This window comes from Bos javanicus, chromosome 28, assembly GCF_032452875.1.
Source record: "Bos javanicus breed banteng chromosome 28, ARS-OSU_banteng_1.0, whole genome shotgun sequence".
Lineage (NCBI taxonomy): Eukaryota > Metazoa > Chordata > Mammalia > Artiodactyla > Bovidae > Bos > Bos javanicus.
The window spans coordinates 16,469,140-16,487,924 of NC_083895.1; the positions used below are offsets into that span (position 1 = coordinate 16,469,140).

At 42.1% G+C, this 18,785-nt stretch overlaps 1 protein-coding gene across 13 annotated transcripts in view; it reads right to left on the reverse strand.

Moving 5' to 3' along the window:
- The window catches only part of FAM13C (family with sequence similarity 13 member C), a 136,445-nt gene extending 118,116 nt beyond the window's left edge, over positions 1–18,329 (reverse strand). For 4 of the 13 annotated variants that reach the window (XM_061405030.1, XM_061405029.1, XM_061405019.1 and 1 more), the window contains exons 1-3: positions 17,774–17,926; positions 8,650–8,706; positions 3,571–3,766 (exon numbers count right to left, since the gene is read on the reverse strand). In XM_061405030.1, the coding sequence (XP_061261014.1) occupies positions 3,571–3,766; positions 8,650–8,706; positions 17,774–17,835 (315 nt within the window). In that variant the 5' untranslated portion in view covers positions 17,836–17,926. Of the gene's footprint in view, positions 1–3,570; positions 3,767–7,653; positions 7,909–8,649; positions 8,707–17,124; positions 17,249–17,773; positions 18,040–18,204 lie in introns of those variants that run through there. The other 9 variants (XM_061405028.1, XM_061405025.1, XM_061405027.1 and 6 more) reach the window with 8 other exon arrangements.
- Between the last annotated feature and the right edge of the window lie 456 nt (positions 18,330–18,785).

Here is an 18,785-nt window from a genome sequence, read left to right on the forward strand (position 1 = left end):
AAACTATGTCTCTAGATTTTGCAAAGTATGTAAGAAAACCGAAGTGAGAGTGAAAGCGAAAGTGCAAGTCGCTCAGTTGTGTCTGCTCAGTTGTGTCTGACTCTTTGCAACCCCGTGTCCATGGAATTCTCCAGGCCAGAATACTGGAGTGGGTAGCCTTTTCCTTCTCCAGGGGATCTTTCCAATCCAGGAATCGAACCCAGGTATCCTGCATTGCAGGCAGATTCTTTACCAGCTGAGCCACAAGGGAAACCCAAGAGCACTGGAGTGGACAGCCTACTCCTTCTCCAGGGGATCTTCCCGAGCCAGGAATGGAACCAGGGTCTCCTGCATTGCAGGTGGATTCTTTACCAACTAGAAAACCTATGTGGGAATTACCACTTCTGCTACACATCAGTGAATAATAAAGCCATAGCTAATGCACTAGGCCTATCTTATGGTCAAGGTTAGTCTTTCTTTGATATTATCATGATCACAAGGAAGAAGGAGAGAGGGAGGGAGAGAGAGAATATAAGGAAAAATTATAAAGACTTCGAAATATAGCATATATTCTGGCCAGCTCATCCATCTGGATAATCTCTGCTTTTTTTTTTTTTTTTTTTGCCTACATCTAGGCTATTTTACAAGGTTACAAAGACAAAAATTAGCTTGTAGAAACCAATGACAATGCAAATAATTTCTCTCTATAGAAACTGTAATTGTGATCACAGAAAAGCAGTTGATTATCACCCTATAGATATTGCAAGTTTTGCCAATTCTGTGTACATCAATAAATTTATCTCAGCAATCCTTGTCAGACTATAAATGTGCAATACTTTGCACTTTGTTTTTAAGTGGTTGTAAATATCTTATTGATTTCCTCATTAATTCATGATTTAAATAAAATTTTTGACACATCTCTATTTCATATCTGTGTAAGAGACATGATTATATCCTCTTTTGAAACATGACTTTTTATAACTGAATAAAGATATGCTATTTTATAGAATAAATATATATATACCATTTTACAAAAAATTATTTATGTAATCATATACATGAAATATGTATGTGTGTGTGTGTGTGTGCATGCTAAGTTGCTTTAGTCATGTCTGTCTCTTTGCAGCCCTATGGACTGTAGCCTGTCAGGCTCCTCTGTCCATGGGATCCTCCAGGCAAGAATACTGGCGTGGGTTGCTGTGCTCTCCTCCAGGGGATCTTTCCAACCCAGGGATTGACTCCCATCTCTTATGTCTCTTGCATTGGCCGGTGGGTTCTTTACCATTAGCGCCACCTGGGAAGCCCCACGTGTGTGTGTGTGTGTGTGTGTGTGTGTGTGCAAACAGCTGTGAGGCATTCAAAGAATAATACTGAGTGACTGAGTACAAAGATCCAAAGATAGACAAGACTGACTCACTGACCTCAAGGAGCCTAAGTCCTAGTGGACCTAACATTCAAACAATGTTTGTCTAGCTTATGTGACCAACATCACAAAGCTTTCAGGCAGAGAGGAAAAACACACTGACAAAAATCTCTCCAAAGTAATCCTTCCTCAATAACTAATTATTGCTTAGGAGTATAATATATCACCAAAGGGAAAAAAATTCAGAGTGAAATAACAGGTTTTATATAAAAAGGGGGTAAGTAAATTGCTAGACTCATACTTGGAAGTTCTGGGTATCTCTTGTTAGAAACATTGTGCTTTTATGAAAAAGAGTTTCCACTCAAGTTCTTCCAAATCTGACTCAAGAGGTTATGTAATCCCACTAAACTTTTGTTTTTCCATTTGTACAAAAAGATAATAATAACCATTTCATGGGGTTGTCATAAAAATGGTACATGCCTGGAACACAGTAAATGCTTAAATAGGTGTTAGCTGATTTTATTAATAATATTATTTATTGATGCTCAGTTCTTGATCTGTACTCAACCAATGTTAAACGTATCTCTCCAAAGTAAATGTGAAGAATGAAATCTGTTTCAAGTTTCTCTAAGATATGGAAGACCTAAGATTATATTACTGAAGTTCTCTTCGTTATTAGGGGGGAAAAAAATCTCATTGTGTACACAGAGATCTTAGGAATGAATTGGAAATTCTACCTGCAGTCCAGGATTCCAACGCTGTATTATCAGAGAAGACTACACAAGTCTCTCTTTCTCCTAGAGTCTTCCTGTGCGTGAGCAACAAACTTGGAATGACGTGCCGTTAGCACCTTATTACAAATGACAATTGGGTAATTTCTACCAGGCCAGACTATAGGATGACAAGAAAGAGGGCATTCAAAGAGAGATGGCTGGGTACTCAAAGCCCACAGTGTTGAAGGTGATCCTTAGTAGGAGATTCAAGGTCGGAGGTTACCCAGAACCAGACTCTGCCGGCAGCCCTTTGAGCGCCTGTGTCCTCCGCGGCACCACACGCCTAAACAAACAAGTGGTGTGTGTGCCCAGCAGTGGGCAGGGTCTCAAGTTCACCGTAACTCCAATGGTATCTCACGCTTAACCTTGCCCTACAACTCAACTCAAATTCAGAAAATCACCACAGTTTCATGAATGCAGAGGGCATTTCATCTCACTGCAAAACTGACTAAATAAGAGGTCACAATGCCAAAAAAGAAAAGAGATAAAAATCACAAGGCCAATAAGAAAAGTACAAGATCAAATGAAGTGCCCCGCCAAAGTTGTTCTAACAGAGATCACCTGGAGCCTATTTGCTAGGTAGGACTGGACTTCAAGTTATTGTATACTTAACGTATTACACTGAGAGCCTCCCACATCATATTCAATGTCAATAGCTTAGTGTTAAAAAAAAAACAAAGGTCACATTAATGAAGCACTTATGTCTCCAAAACTGCGTTAGGCGCATTACAAGTACAGTCTTAAGGCTGGGCCCACTAACCTCCCAGTAAGATTAAAATGGGTTATATTCATCTCTTTTTATAAGAGAGAATAAGTTATTTGAGGGGTTTTAAGAGTTTTAAAAATCATATTTTTTTGCTACCTCCCTTTACAACTAGAAAAATGAACTAAATAAACAAATACGTGTATGTAGATAAAACGAATTACTTGAATCAAGTTGGACAGATGCTTCATTCATAAATGTAAATATTTGCTGACCTCAAAGAACCAGATTCTCCACACATATTAAAACAGCCACATACATTGCTTGAGTGTTTTTCCAAAGCCACTAAACTGCAGCCTAAGAAGAATGGCTCTAGATAACCCTGGGACTTTTGATCTGCTGAGAAGAGTCTCCAAGTTTGGGGCCATTGTTTCCTGTCCTGGGTAAGTGAAGATCACTGGAGATCCTCTTCCACTCTCCCTGGCAAAGACAGCAGCAGCTCCTCTCAATCAAAGTCCAGCATTTAAGAGTAGCAGTTTGAAAGGGCGCTCAATGAGCAGACTGCCCAGCACAGAGCACTATTAATACCCACGGAAGGGGAGCATGCATGCGGCCCAGGTCGCTGGTGCCCAATGACAAGTCAAGCTAATCACTGCCTACAAAAGAACGCGCTCAGACCTTCACTACAACCGTGCTCTCGCCAGAGACACACCCGGCCGGGCAAAGGTGCCCGAGAAGGTGGAGGCTGCTACCTGACTTTCTCCGTGGCTCCTCCCGTTCTCCGCCTTGAAGATGGACTTGGGTTTCCGCGACTTGAAGTTGCCCATGGTGGGGCGCAGCACGTCCAGCCGTGGGGGCTGCTCTACATGCTGCGGCTCAATGGGCGGCGGCGCGGGCTCCTCTAGCGGAGGCCTGGCGTCGGGGTAATTTTCTTTATTGTCTTCATCTCTAGAATAGGAAAGACTCGGTTAGAAAGCACCGAAGAGTCTAATAACCCGCCCTGGGAAAGAGGCTGGCGATACCCACTGCTGTTCATTTACATGGTACTCAGCAAACTTTCTAGTGTAGACTGTTTCAGAGGGGCTGAACGTCACTTTCTAGAACACGCCACACTCCCTTCCAGTCTTTGCTAGTATTGTATTTGCTTCCCTTTTTCACTTCAATATGGTTTCACATATGTCATATTTTTCTTTCACAATAATAATGTGAGATATCCCGGTTAGCTATGATCACCCCAACTTTATAGATTAAGACTCTAAACCTCTGTGATTAAATAAGGTGCCAAACTGAAGGGCTAATTCACTCAGACCTGAAGTGGGCCCTCAGTCTCTCACGCATGAGTCCTTGGCTCAGGGTGTTGATGTTTGCTCCTCACTGGCAAGTCTTCAATCATCTCCTTACAACTTTCAGAGGCATTTAAAAGTTTAACTAGAGGGGCTTCCCTGGTGGTCCAGTGGTTGAGAGTCCGCCTTGCAGGGCAGGGGACACAGGTCTGATTTCTCGTCAGAGAACTAGGACCCCATATGTGGCAGAGCAACCAAGCTCTGAGCTGCAACCACTGAGGCCAGGCAGTTGGGGCCCACACACCACAACAGGAGAGCCTGTGTCCACAGCGGAAGATCCCACACGCCACAACTAAGACCCGATGCTGCCTGATTAATTCGTTCATTAAAGATAAATTATAAAAAAGTTTAACTAGAATCTATTTTAATAAGAGACATACAACCTCAATAGAATATAAGACAAGGGCCAAATTTCACCCAACCAAGCCACCTATTTAAACAACACTTTCGATGCAAAGCCAAAGACCCCAGTGTCTTGGTTCTGTTGGTGTGGAATGGCTGGAGAAGACTGACTGGGCTGGCATTACCTGCACATACTCAGTACTAGGAGAGCACTCTTCATGTTCAGCCATCAATCAAATCCAATACAACATCATCCCGCCATTTCAATTTCCTCAAACACAGTGATGTAATAACACTATTAAGTCATTTGTCCCTCTTAAATCTAGATGTATTTTAGAATTCAGCAACTACCACAGCCAAATGGAGCATTCCCCTTACATCGGCAGTCCCCGATCTTTTTGGCACCAGGAACCAGTTTTGTGGAAAACCATTTTTCCATGGACAAGGTGGGGGGATGGCTCATGCAGTGCTGTGAGCAACGGAGAGCTAGGGAACTGAGCAGCAGACGAAGCTTCACGCTTGCTCACTCACCTCCTGCTGTGTGGCCTGGGTTCCTAACAGGCCAGGAACCCAATCTGTGGCCCAGAGGTTTTGGGGACTCCTGCTTTATTTGGGTTCATTGTCCTGAACCCACTGGCAGCCATTTGTTATGGGTCATGTGATTCTGTAGGACTGGCCACTTCCCCCTGGGGGTGTTTTCCCCTCTTGTTCACTGACCAGAAATAGCCATAAAAAGAGATTTTGGCAAGGTCAGCTAGGAAACACTTCCATGAGTGTTTCCTCACCTCATGGAAGTGTTTCCTCATGGCTCAAGAATATGTTGAGCCAAGAGAAAAGCCAAGAGAAAAGACCAGCAAATGAAAGATTTCTATGCCCTCTGCTCAGGATGTCTTTTTACAAATAAAATATTAAACTAAATAAAATGCTACCAGCAGGATGAGCTGTCCAGCTAGTCCCTGGGAGAAGAGCAAAGAAAACATGGGGGTGGGAGGTCTGGAACATGGCCAGGGTGCATGCAGTTGGGCAAGATGTGGAAATAAAATTATGTGAAAGAGTTAAACTTAAGCTTCAGGACAAACTTAGTAAAGGAAAGGTAAAGGAAAAGGTAAAGGAAAATCCAACAGGTGAAATAATTCTTCATGTTAGGTCAGTTCAATTGTGTCCAACTCTTTGCAACTCCTGCCAGTAACACTGGTTACTATTTTCCCTTGAGATCATTTACAATTAAAAAAAATTATAAGTCAATAATAGGTTTGGAAACCAGTATCAAACTATGAATTTGAAATAAATGTCTCTAGTTCATTTGAAATACCTGTCTCTCCCTAGAGACAAATACTACACATCTACATACTCTATGTTCTTGGGTAAGCAACAAAAGAAGGAAGAGCAGCTTTTACCATAACCTAAATGTTTCTTAAAGAGATGGGAATACCAGACCACCTGACCTGCCTCCTGAGAAATAATGCATGCAGGTCAAGAAGCAACTGTTAGAATTGTATATGGAACAACAAACTAGTTCCAAATTGGGAAAGGAGCACATCAAGGCTGTATATTGTTAGGCTGCTTATTTAACTTATATGCAGAGTACATCATGAGAAATGCTGGGCTGGATGAAGCACAAACTGGAATCAAGATCACCAGGAGAAATATCAATAACCTCAGATATGCAGATAACACCACCCTTATGGCAGAAAGTGAAGAACTAAAGAGCCTCTTAAGGAAAGTGAAAGAGGAGAATGAAAAAGTTGGCTTAAAACTCAACATTCAGAAAACTAAGATCATGGCATCCAGTCCCATCACTTCATGGCAAATAGATGGGGAAACAGTGGTAACAGTGGCAGACTTTATTTTGGGGGACTCCAAAATCACTGCAGATGGTGACTGCAACCTTGAAATTAAAAGAAGCTTGCTCCCTGGAAGAAAACCTATAACCAACCTAGACAGCATATTAAAAAGCAGAGACATTACTTTGCCAACAAAGGTCTGTCTAGTCAAAGCTATGGTTTTTCCATAGTCATGTATGGATATGAGAGTTGGACTAAAAAGAAAGCTGAGCACAGAAGAATTGATGCTTTTGAACTGTGGTGTTGGAGAAGACTCTTGAGAGTCCCTTGGACTGCAAGGAGATCCAACCAGTCCATTCTAAAGGAAATCAGCCCTGAATATTCATTAGAAGGACTGATGCTGAAGCTGAAATTCCAATACTTTGGCCACCTGATGCAAAGAACCGATTCATTGGAAAAGACCCTGATGCTGGGAAAGATTGAAGGCAGGAGGAGAAGGGGATGACAGAGGATGAGATGGTTGGATGGCATCACCAACTGGATGGACATGAGTTTGAGCAAGCTCCAGGAGTTAGTGATGCACAGGGAAGCCTGGCATGCTGCAATCCATGGGGTTGCAAAGAGTTGGACACAACTGAGCTGAACTGAAATGTTCCTCATTCAAGGAGAATTCTAGAACACTCAAGAATAAGAAAAAAGTGACTTTTCAAATTTAAAATGACTGTTTTGATAGACTGCTTCCTAAAAATAAAACCTGAATTTTGTTTTTATGTCATATTTTCAAGGCACCCAAAAGATGTAAAGGTCATTCTTGACTTGAAGAACAAGGAATGTGGGGGGCAGGGGGAAGCACCTTCTCTTATTATACAAATGTAAAACATAAATACAAAAGTCATCTTTATGAATACACTTCTAACCTATTACTGGTTCCTCAGAATCCCCAAAACAGAGTACAGGTAATGTAATTTATGTCACTTCTTATTGCAATCAGCCATAACTGAGAATGAACATGGTGTTCTAAAAAGAACAAGAGTCCAAAAGATCCTCCCACTCGTTAGAAATGCATCCTGAGCCACCACCTCACCTCTGTGCCCTTCATCCATAAGACACTATGCATCTCCAGTACAGGAGTACAGTCTCTGTGAAATGCCTACCAAAGAAAGTTGGCTCCAGACCACAATCCAATAAATGGGGGCTATTGTTACTCTCACACGGGGCCTTAGGTGAGTAGCTGTTTGTGCAGAAAAAAACTGAAGGCTATTTTTAGTCTTTCCAATGCCTCCAGGATAAATTCCAAACTCCTTTGCAGGGTACTTAAAACTTTTGTAATCAGGTCTTTGTTTATCTCTGGAACTTTATTTCTTACCACTCCTGGCCTCCTCAGCTCTCAGGGTTCCTGCCATCCTGAACTGCTTGCTTCAGCTTGAATTCTCTCTGCTCTCTGTTGGCTAGCCAGTAATTTGTTCCCTCTGCTTGGTAGCATCATAGTTTTGGGCCTTATATTCCACCAAAAAAAAAAAAAAAAAAAACGGAGTCACGTGCCACATGTAATTTTCTTCAGGAATCCATCCCAGAAACCTCACCGGGCTATTTCGTCCTTCTAAGTGAGTCTTCTGTTTCCCTGTAGAAAAATAGCACTTAATGCACTGTTGCATCATCATCTACATTCTTGTCTATCTCCTCCAGTGCACTGAACCCCTGGGAGCAGAGACTGATTTGTATTTCTACATCCCATATCTGTCTCCACAGGTTTCTGATGCGCACAAAAAAGTATGAAACAAAGGCCTTCAACAACTATTTCTTATCCAACAAGTGGACTTTTGTGTCACATATACCAGAGTCCAAAATCTGCCTCATCACAGCTGTGTTAATTCTGGATGAGCTATAATCCCTCTGAGTCTCGGTTTTTCCACCTGGGATGAGGAAGGAAACAACAGCTTCCTTTTGGCTGTTAAGATTAAATAATAAAATGTATGTGAAAGTGCTTGAACACAGCAAACTTGGAAGAGAAATGGTTAACGTTAAGATTTAGCCATCATACGATGAACTCCCTGATGACCAAGACTGCCATGTTCGGTGAATAATCCTAGAACCTCTTCCTTAAAGTCTATGATGGGAACATTTAAATGCACTAATCAATGTTTAATTCAATAGGCATTTACTGAGCATTCTCCATAGAAAAGATACTGTCCTGAGTGCTAAGGGGGTATCCAAAAGTGAACAAAACTTCCTTCAAGAGCTGATAATCTATTAGAAGAAATAGGACATGAGAACAAATCATTAGAATTCAAAGAGAGTTAAGACACCAGACCAGATGGCTTCTGTCCTTCATAATTAAGAACCAGGCAATGGTGGGTCCTACCTGAGACTGGAGCAATCAGTCTGATCTTCATGCAGAGAGACTGTGTCTTCGTCACACCTGAAGAGAGAAAATAAAACCACATCAGATCCAAGGGTCTGCTGAAGCAGAGAAGCAATATTCTAGAATTATTTGAAGATTAGCACAGGAAACTAAAGAAAGGAACAATCTTTACCACTCTCACCCAAACCAGTGTCAATTCCTCAGATGTCTACCAGGTAATGATACCAATGTTGTCATGTCACGTGAGCTTAAATGCTTAGAACCAGAGGTAACACTCCTTTTTCATCCAGTGCTTTGTATCACCTCAACTAACAAGACCTTAGCAACCAACCTAAGTGTTCACAGCCCTTGAGGGAACATCTGACACCAACAGTTGGCTCAAAAGGGACGCAGCTACATGCCTCCTGGCATTTCTTCTGCCTCCGGCAGTCCCAAACCATACCAGCTGCCATCTGGCTTGCTCCACTGGCCTCCAGACTTTCCTGACCTCCTTCCTTTTCACAAAACTTATGAAATAACCTTATGAAAAATTCTTGGCTTTTCCATACTGAAAAATCTCCGGAGCTCTACACTGCCTAAGGGCATCTTGAGGAGGACCGCAGTCTCACCCCAGTGTATGAGGGAGCCTTTGTTCCTGTTCTCAGCCTTCCCCACCCCATCCCACCCAACCTCACCCCACCCTGCTCCAACCTGGAATGCTTTTTCTATCTTCAACTCCTACTCAGCCTTCACTGCTCAAGCCTTACAAGCTCTGTGAACTTTCCTTGCCAAGTTCATCCACATGCCATGTTCCCACTTTAACCTTAGTACATAAATGCTTACTTTTCATTCAGAGGTTTTAGTCACCATCTAGTTCTTACCTAGTGCTGTTATGTAGCTTCTTTGTACCTCTGAGATCTTTTTAATCAGTTGTTAATTCCATGAAAAGAAACAACCATCGTGTCTTTTTCTAGATATCCTGCCACAGTGCCCACAATGCTACCCCAGAGTAGATACTTCATAAATATTTGAATCAAATCACTAACCTGGATCCTTTGGCAACTCTGTTCCCTGAAATAAGTGTGTGTGCCTAGTCGCTCAATCATGTTCGACTCTTTGTGACCCCAGGGACTGTAGCCTGCCAGGCGCCTTCCTCCAGGCAAGAATTCTGGAGTGGGTGGCCATTACCTTCTCCAGGGAATCTTCCTGACTCAGGGATCAATCCCAAGTGTCCTGCTTTGCAGGTGGATTCTTTACTGTCTGAGCCACCAGGAAGGGCCTGAAATAAGTGGGCAAGCATTTCTGAGCACTGACTGCTTCCAAATACTGCCTTAGGCACTGGAGCTGTGCTTCTCAAACTTTTTGGGATTCAGGACTGACCAGTTGGTTTTCTATTTCCAATCCACCATGGAGAAATAATTTGGTAAAAATGTCACAGGAATGTCAAATTCTTATAAAGGTTATTAAAAGCATACTCCCTATTTCTGTACTGTTCTTATCTCAGACTAGTTACAGTTTGTGAACCCACACTTTGAGCAGCACTAGCTTTTCTTTTTTTAGTATAATTGCTTTATAATGTTGTGTTAGTTTCTGCTGCACAACTAAGTGAATCAGCTGTGTGCATACATATACCCCCCCACCAAGCCTCCCTCCCGCTCACCTCACAATCCCACACCTACGTCATCATGAAACGGTATGTGGTCCTTTCCCCCTCCCCCCACCATGTCTTCTGCCTGCCTTGTGCCTGTAAAAAACCTTAATCAAAGAATAAGTTTAATCAGAGAAGTGAGAAATGCTGAAACAAAGGAAAACAGTCTAAGGAGACTAAATAATAATAAGGTAGTCATTAAGCATAGGCAAGGACCTTTAGTTCTCTCTCAAGGGCTGTACGTAATATTCTGAGCCATATCCTGTGATCTGTCTTATAGATCAAAACCCCAGGTGGAGGAGTTAACTACATGATGACCAGACTGTACCCAGGACTTCAGCTGCCACAATTCTGAGAACTGACCACAAAGAAATGGGAACAAGAGCACCCCGGAACTGAAGATTGCTGCTGCTGCTGCTAAGTTGCTTCAGTCGTGTCCGACTCTTTGCGACCCCATGGACTGCAGCCTACCAGGCTCCTCCGTCCATGGGATTTTCCAGGCAAGAGTACTGGAGTGGGGTGCCATCGCCTTCTCCAAACTGAAGATTAACTGTACCTAAAACAACCAAAACTGAAACCAGTTGTTTTAAGGATCCTCCCTGTTTCTCCCCTGACTGGCACTGGCTGCCCACTTACGCCTTTCTTGGCGGAATGGAAACTTGCATTTGGGATGAGCTGAGGAGCTCCAAAACCAGGTAAGTCCACCAGTGTGCACACAGGCAACATTCCCATTCGTGAGTGCTTGCCACGTGGTTCTGACTGCTGCGAGGACTGTCTGTGAGCACTAGTACTATTTGGACATTCTTGCCAGTTGGTTCTGATGTGTGCCTGATGTTGAGAACTGTTTGGGACATGAGGTGCTATTTGGGCATTTTGCCAGTTGGTTCTGACATATGTCTGCTGTTGAGGACCGTTTGTGAGCACCGAGTGTCATCTGGGCATTTTGCCAATTGGTTCTGACATCTGACTACCATTGAGGACCATTTGTTTTGGGACTCCACAAAGTGTTTGTTCGGGACTCTGTACTGGTCACCTTCAGAGAAGTTTATGATGGATCTGTTGTTTGGTGTGTGAGTGTATTCCACTTGTGTTGATTGGTATTCTTGTTGCCTTATACAAAATGGGAAATTCAGGTTCAATTCATTAAGAAAAATTTTAGTTGTGAATTTATGACTAAAAAAGAAAGATGATTTTTTTGGACAATATATGGCTACAGTATTCTTCAGAATCTGAAGAAGATTGATTAAGATGAAAGCCCTGAAATTCACAAAACTGGTTCTTTTTGCATATGCAGTTAAGGAAAACTAACTTGATAAAACACTTTTTTTCAGATCCTGAGAAAACAAAAACACGCCTGAGAAAAAGTCTGAGTGACATTTATCATGTCCTTGAAACACAAACACAGTCCACTTTGCCTGGATCTTCAGCCTTGGGTAAACTATACAAAGGGGAAAAAAGGCTTTAAAACTGAATGTATAATTTGGCTATTCTGGCTATGCTCCATAAACTGATTACCTACTTTTGTATTCTTGTAAGACCAAGAGGGAAACTAAAGATGTTTGGGTTTATTAAACATATGTGTTGTATTACTGAAGAAAAATTATGCTATTAAAAAATGTATGTTTTTTTTGAAGTTATGAAGAATGTTCTTAGGTTTGCAATCAGAAAATGCTGATGTAACATTTCAACCACTTGTTTCTTGGTTTTGTTAAAACTTTCAAGGGTTAAAAATTGTAACTGCTGTTGAGGACTCTTGGTAAGTCCTCATATGTAAAAATGATAAGTGAAACATTTTGATATGTAAAGCAAGTAGGATATATGCTGTCAACAAAGAGAATGTATAAAGAATGGAGATATTTTTGTTGAGGAAAAATGGTGATAATAATTTTTTCCTATGGTTGTTTATTTCTGTAATGAAGAAATAAAGCACAAATTTGTCTGGATCTAGAAAGTGACAAAAAGTTTGTGAAAAAGGAATTTTGAAAAACAAAAGGTGTATGCTGTCAGGATTAAGATTAGACTGACTTTAACTAGGTAAATGAATTTTGTTACTGACAGTAAACTGATGCAAAGTTGGGTTTTCTGTCAAAAAAGAAAAAGTTCTTCTAGAATATTTGACTGATTTTAGTAACAGAGACTTCTAATGGAAAGTAACTACTTTATTTCTAATCATAAATTCTCCAATAAGTTGTCAGCAAATGTAGCTGCTCATGATGTTTAGCACTGCTGACTTTAAGTGTACTGCTTAAAGCACGTGTACAATGTCTGTCTGACAATTGAGTATGAATGATAAAATGTATGGCCTATAGAGCATTTCCCTATTAACCTCTGAGCCTGTTCATGATATCTGATTAGCTTTCCCCCCAAAGTGGACAACTAGGCAAACATATAAATAAAAAGGAGACCAAGCACTGAGGGACATGGACGTACCCAGAGCATGCAAATGAACCACTCTGGCAACCTCGGAGCAATCTCCTTGCTTCTCCTTTTTTTTTAATTTTTGAAGTCTCAATAACCCACTCTTTCCGTCTCATGGAAAACAATAATTCCTAAATGCTGTCTTGTTCTCCACTATTTGATGCATCTGCTTTAATAGATCATCTGAACTTTGTAATGTGAATTAAAATGTTTCCCAATAAAAGCAACCTAGCTAAGTAGAAAAATTAATGAAGAAGAAAAATCTAGAATTGTTGCTTCCAAAGAACTAGGGTTCAAACAGAGGTTCAACCTTCGAGCTCAACAATACCTATTGTTTAAGAATTTGGCAAGAACTTTTTTTTTCATCCCCCTATTAATCTTTCTTCTCAAAGCACAATTAGTTAAAAATGGAAACAGCAGCAGAACATACAAAGTTGCAGATGCTTTCTGAAGTAGGAGGCTAGACCTAATTAGCTAATTAGATTTTAAGGACTACGGAACAACTCCAGCCATCGCCCAAGAAAACACAATTTCTAGCTTGCAGATATGGCAATGAGACAGATCTTTCTATGGCTTCCAGACCACACATACACAAATTCTTTAAGTTCAATTGGGTTTTCCATTGCTTCTGCGAAGGTCATCAAGTTCTATTTAATTAACATCTTCTTTCTGATTGTTCTACTGAGTCCTTGCCCCAGAGCCCCCTGCAAATGCACAATACTGGCTGGATTATAAAACTAGATTTCACAGTGGGAACCCAAACCCAGATATCCTGACTCTGGGGGAAAAAAAATCAACTCAGATCAAGTGCCCAACTGGTCCTGGGCATGAGATTCTCTTCCTACACATTATTCTGATCAAAGAATTTAAAGACCAATCTCTTTAATGATCTTCGTAAATATTAAACTGACCATCTTCTAGTACAATATTTTTCAAACTATAAATTGTGACCTATTATACGGGATTAATAATTACAGGGTCCTGAAATTAGACAGCAGCTATCAGTGTTTTGTTTTTATTATTGGTAGAGAAACAGAATAGAAAAAAAAAAAAAATGTCAGTATAGTGAGGGCTAAGTGTTATTCTGAAGGAGATCAGCCCTGGGATTTCTTTGGAAGGAATGATGCTAAAGCTGAAACTCCAGTATACTTTGGCCACCTCATGCGAAGAGTTGACTCATTGGAAAAGACTCTGATGCTGGGAGGGATTGGGGGCAGGAGGAGAAGGGGATGACAGAGGATGAGATGGCTGGATGGCATCACTGACTCGATGGATGTGAGTCTGCGTGAACTCCGGGAGTTGGTGATGGACAGGGAGGCCTGGTGTGCTGCCATTCATGGGGTTGCAAAGAGTCGGACACGACTGAGTGGCTGAACTGAACTGAACTGAAGTGTTATTTCAACAAAACTTGTTCCAATAAATCATGTATGTATGTGTGTGCTGGACTGCAATATAAAATGTTTTTCTTAGTGCTGTTCACAGTAAAAATGTAAAGAAACCTCTATCAAATGATTTCCTTTGAGGTTCTCATCAACTAGATTCTAAGTCCAAGAGTTTTTAATTTGTGGTTGCCCAGATAATACATGAATAATTTGTCCTTGCCATCATTTTCCTGTGAAGTGCTCGAGGTAGTTATCTCTCTACTTGGACTTTTGCTTCCTCTATCAACCACAAACAAGAAAAAGTTAAAAGGTACTTTGCATCATCTTCTCTTTCATATGATCTCAATTAAGCCTGACAATGGTGTGAGGTAAGCATTACCTTCACCCAGCGGCTAAGGGATTTCCCAGGACTCCAAAGCATCAAGCAGTGACGCCTACGGTGCTTCTGCTCCACACTAAGCCCACCGAATAGTCTCTTCAGTCTATGTTCCCAGAGCGGGAGAAAGACTTGTTTTTTAGAATAATGGTGGAGAAAGAAATACCGATAAGTCTCTTTTTTGATTTGGGGTAAATAAGTACAGAGGTCTCAGACTGGTGATGAGATAAAATGTTGCTGTACTCAAAAGGGGACTGTCATTCCCTGCAGTACCGTGTTCCTTGAAGGCACAGTCGCAGAGGTACAGCCTGCAATCCTGTGGGATTTCTCAAAGTGTGCCCCCAGAACCATTTGCGTTGGCACCACCTGGAGTGTCTGAGTAAGATGGCAAGCTGCGCTATATTCAATTTCCTGGGATCAACATAATAGAAAAGAATATAAAAAAGAATGTATATGCTTGTATAACCGAGTCACTTCGCTGTACGCGGAAATTAACACAATAGTGTAAATCAACTATACTTCAATTTTTGAAACAAATTAATTTTAAAAAATGGAAAAATATAGCAAGTTCCAGCTTCATCCTCACTGCTAGCCCAACTAAATCGACTCTCTGAGGGTAGGGCCAAGGAATGTGAGTTTTCAAACTAGATTGCTTTCCCCCCACATAACTAGTATGCTTCTGAAATGTTCAGTGCTGACCTAAAGGTTTACACAACCCAGACCAGCATTTGGCTGACTCCAACACGATCACCCATCTCTAGGTTTCCACTTGAGAATAAAGCCTGGGAACTCTGGATTTTTCACAAGCCCCTAACCCCTTCCCCAAATGATACTGACAGTCCTTCGTTTTGAGAATTACTGCTTTGGATGATAACTAATTTGCCGCAGAATTCATTGCTGGGTATGCTTCATTTCAAGTAACGAGTTAGCCAGGGCAACAGAGGAAATGACCGTGGAAAAATAACATATGAGAGGGTACACAGATAGAGAACACAAGGCCAAGGCCATTCTGATCTTGGAAGAATCTGGGTAGGAAAAAGAAACTGAATTGGGCCACATTTGCACAGACAGGGACAGGCAAGGCATGGGAAAAATTAAGAAGAGAATAAAATGTGTCCTTGAGTCCCTCCCAATTCCACTCCCTTTGACCCTTAAAAGACCCCCAGCTGGCCAAGCAGAACCCTGTTAGGTTAGACTACCTGATAACATAATTTATATTAAAATATTAATGACAATTTGAATCTACCTCCCAGGGACACAGACTTCAGAGTTCTTCATCCAAAAAAAAAAAAAATCTCTAGGTAGAATTTCAGGCAGTAGAAAAGATAAGTATGTGTGGGTGGGTAGAAGTAAGTAGAAGTAGGGTGGAGATAGGAGAAAGGCGATGTTTTCTTTTATCCAAAACACAGAATACAGGCAAGTGCTGTACGCCAAGACCAGAACATTAATGAGTCACCTGCTACTTCTCTGTCTCAGTATAGCACATTCTGGTCCTGCTGGCTTTGGGGTCATGCCTAAAGAACCAAGGAAAACTGAGGGGAGTAGAAAATACTATATTAGACAATGACTAGTTATAAATGGCCCTAGACTGGACTGTTACACCTATGAAGGCTTGGTATGCTTCAAATATGCCCCTCAGATTTTTAGATTGGCCAGATGGCATCCCAATTGTCACTCAGTGCCTTTTAAAATAAATCTCTGTCACTTCTCTGAAAACAACAACAAGGTCTTATGCAATCAGAACTCCTTGAGGACTATTCAAAGACAAGGTACCAGACTTTCCCCAGCATTTAACTGAAACCATTTTTAAAACAATGTCCATGTGAAATCTAAAACTAAGGAACTCCATTTTGAAGCTGCTATGCCTGTGGCTGACTTTGGGGATTCAGCCACACCAGGTCCTGAGAGTCAGGCCCAGGAAGCATGTGGTGCCGTATGCATAGTGAAAGGAAGAAAGCAATACCCGTGTACCCAAACCTGCGAGTCACAGCCTCATCTCTGGCCTGCACCTCTCCCCACTCTAAGGCTTTTAGAAAAGCAAAGTTATAGCACTGTTACCAAGCAAGTTCATTAACAGGATGAAGGTTTCAATGAGTGTTTTATACTGGATCTTCTAAAATCAACCCTGGATCTTTTTCTTTTTTTAAGTAACTCCGCTTAAGACAGCCCAAAGCTCAACTCTAAGACAGTAGCATCCTGAGAAACAAAAGAATGTAAAAATCAAGAGGGCCTGGGAAGCCCTGTAGTCCTCCACTATCAAGTCATTGATACAGTGACTTGAACCTCACATCATTTATTTGCCTGTTAGGGAACTTTAGCAAATAGTTCCCAAGCTACTGGGACTTCTGTATCAAACTTGCAGCATTTTTTAATGTAGTTGAGCATATAACCATACACACCTCTTTTTCCTGAAAAACTATTTAGAGTAACTTCTATCATAAAGTCCCAGAAGTAAACACCGTGAGTTAGCCTAGAGAAAGAATGCTAAATAAAGCACAGATATTTCATACATATATGTATACATGTAAATTACACATCAGTTACATATAGTATTAGCATAATACACTACCTATTAATTTTTAACATATACATATAATACAGTATTAGAAAAACACTAAGGAAAGGATGGCAAGAATTAAAAGCATAAACTCTAAATATCTAATAAAAAATACCATGCATGCTGGTCTTGAGTGAAATATTTACACTCCTTCATTCCACGTTTGAATGGTATTAGTTGTCCCAATCAAAAGCTTTAGCCATAGGAGTAGATAACACAGTCCTACGATAGCCAGATCTCTGAGGGCAGAAGACAAAATTGACAAAGGGCATGCAAGAAAAGTTTACTGTCTTAAAAGTCTGTACAAAGGAGAGGGTGAGGCTAAGTTTAGCCTATTTATCACATGCTGGAATTCAACTCGAGTCATTTCACATCCATCTCCTACTTGCTGTAAATGTACACAGCGTGCTCATGAAAACAGACACCAGTGTTGGCAAAACACAACAAAGCTTCCTTGCTGACATGTCAACGAGATTTATTTTTCAAAAATCCGAACTCCAAGAACACAAATCTGGGAGCACTGTGCTCCCGTAAGCCATCAGTTTGCTTTCATAGCTCTCCCATGGTTGCTAAAAGGCTGGTTTCAACCTGTAAAGATTTCTGGGCCCCATCAGCCCCCACGTCTCCCAGTCTTCATGGCCCCAGATTACAGGAGACAATGCATCTAGTACCCAGAGCAGCTGGGGACGGGGGAGGATACCTTCACGTTAGTTGCTCCCTGAGAAAGGCATGCAAATCTTATTGTATTGACAAGAATCACTTACTCTGTTACAGCGGTGCTGCTGAAGGAATTATCCTGAAGGCTGAAACAGAAACAAGAAAACATCAGCCAAGTCCGGCCGGGGAGCCGTCTCCCTGGTTGCTCTCCGGGAGTTAGAGCACACACACAAACATGGCATTGCAAGGCAAGTCTCAGGGCTCGCCCGGCACGCTCTCTCTACCTTGGGCTGCTGTCTGCACATGCTCGTAACGACACCCCCAGCAGGGGCCCAGCCGCACGGGCGAACCACAAAGCCCGGCAGCCCGCGAGGCTGCGGGGACAGAGCTGGGCGGGGCGCGGCAGCCAGCCGCACCCGGGACCCCCGCGAGGAGCACCTGGAGCGGTACTCGGGGACCTCAATCTCGCCAGCCCAGCGCCGCCTTTAATCCAGGCCTCCCGTGCCGGCCACCCCCTGGAAAGCCCGACTGTTTCTACCCAGGTGCTGAAATCCCCGGGGGACTTGCTTTCTTCCAGACGTCTCCTACCAGTTTTACAAGAGCTACCCCCTCTAGGGATGGAGGCTTGCAGAGATGCACAGATCGTTCAGAAAAAGCTGGAAGGGAACCAGAGGGGGAGGGGATCGTAACTGCTGTTTTTGGTGTCTATGTTTATTGCCCAGGAAGAAAAAGAGCCCCGAAAGAGGGCTCGTAGCATTACACCAGTCAGTCTGCACTCCCGTTATTTCAGACCCCACGAGGAAGCGCCCAGCCCAGGACCTCAAAGCTCTGAATGAACCAAAGCAAGGAGAGGGGAGAATTTATTCCAGGCATTAGCTGGTGACTGGGGGGAACGTGCGCGGGGTGGGGTTTGCTCTGCTCAGAGCAGCTGGCCCAAGCTTCACTCCCAACCAGCTTTACAAAAGATGAGGGATCGAATCCACCTGTGCTACACACTTTAAATAAAGGCAGCCCTACTGGGGGAAGAGAAGGCTGTCAGCCTCCCACTTGCCTCATTCCCCAGGAGATGTCTGTCCTGTTCTCTTTTCATTGTTAATTTCTCCTGCCTAGTTGACCTTG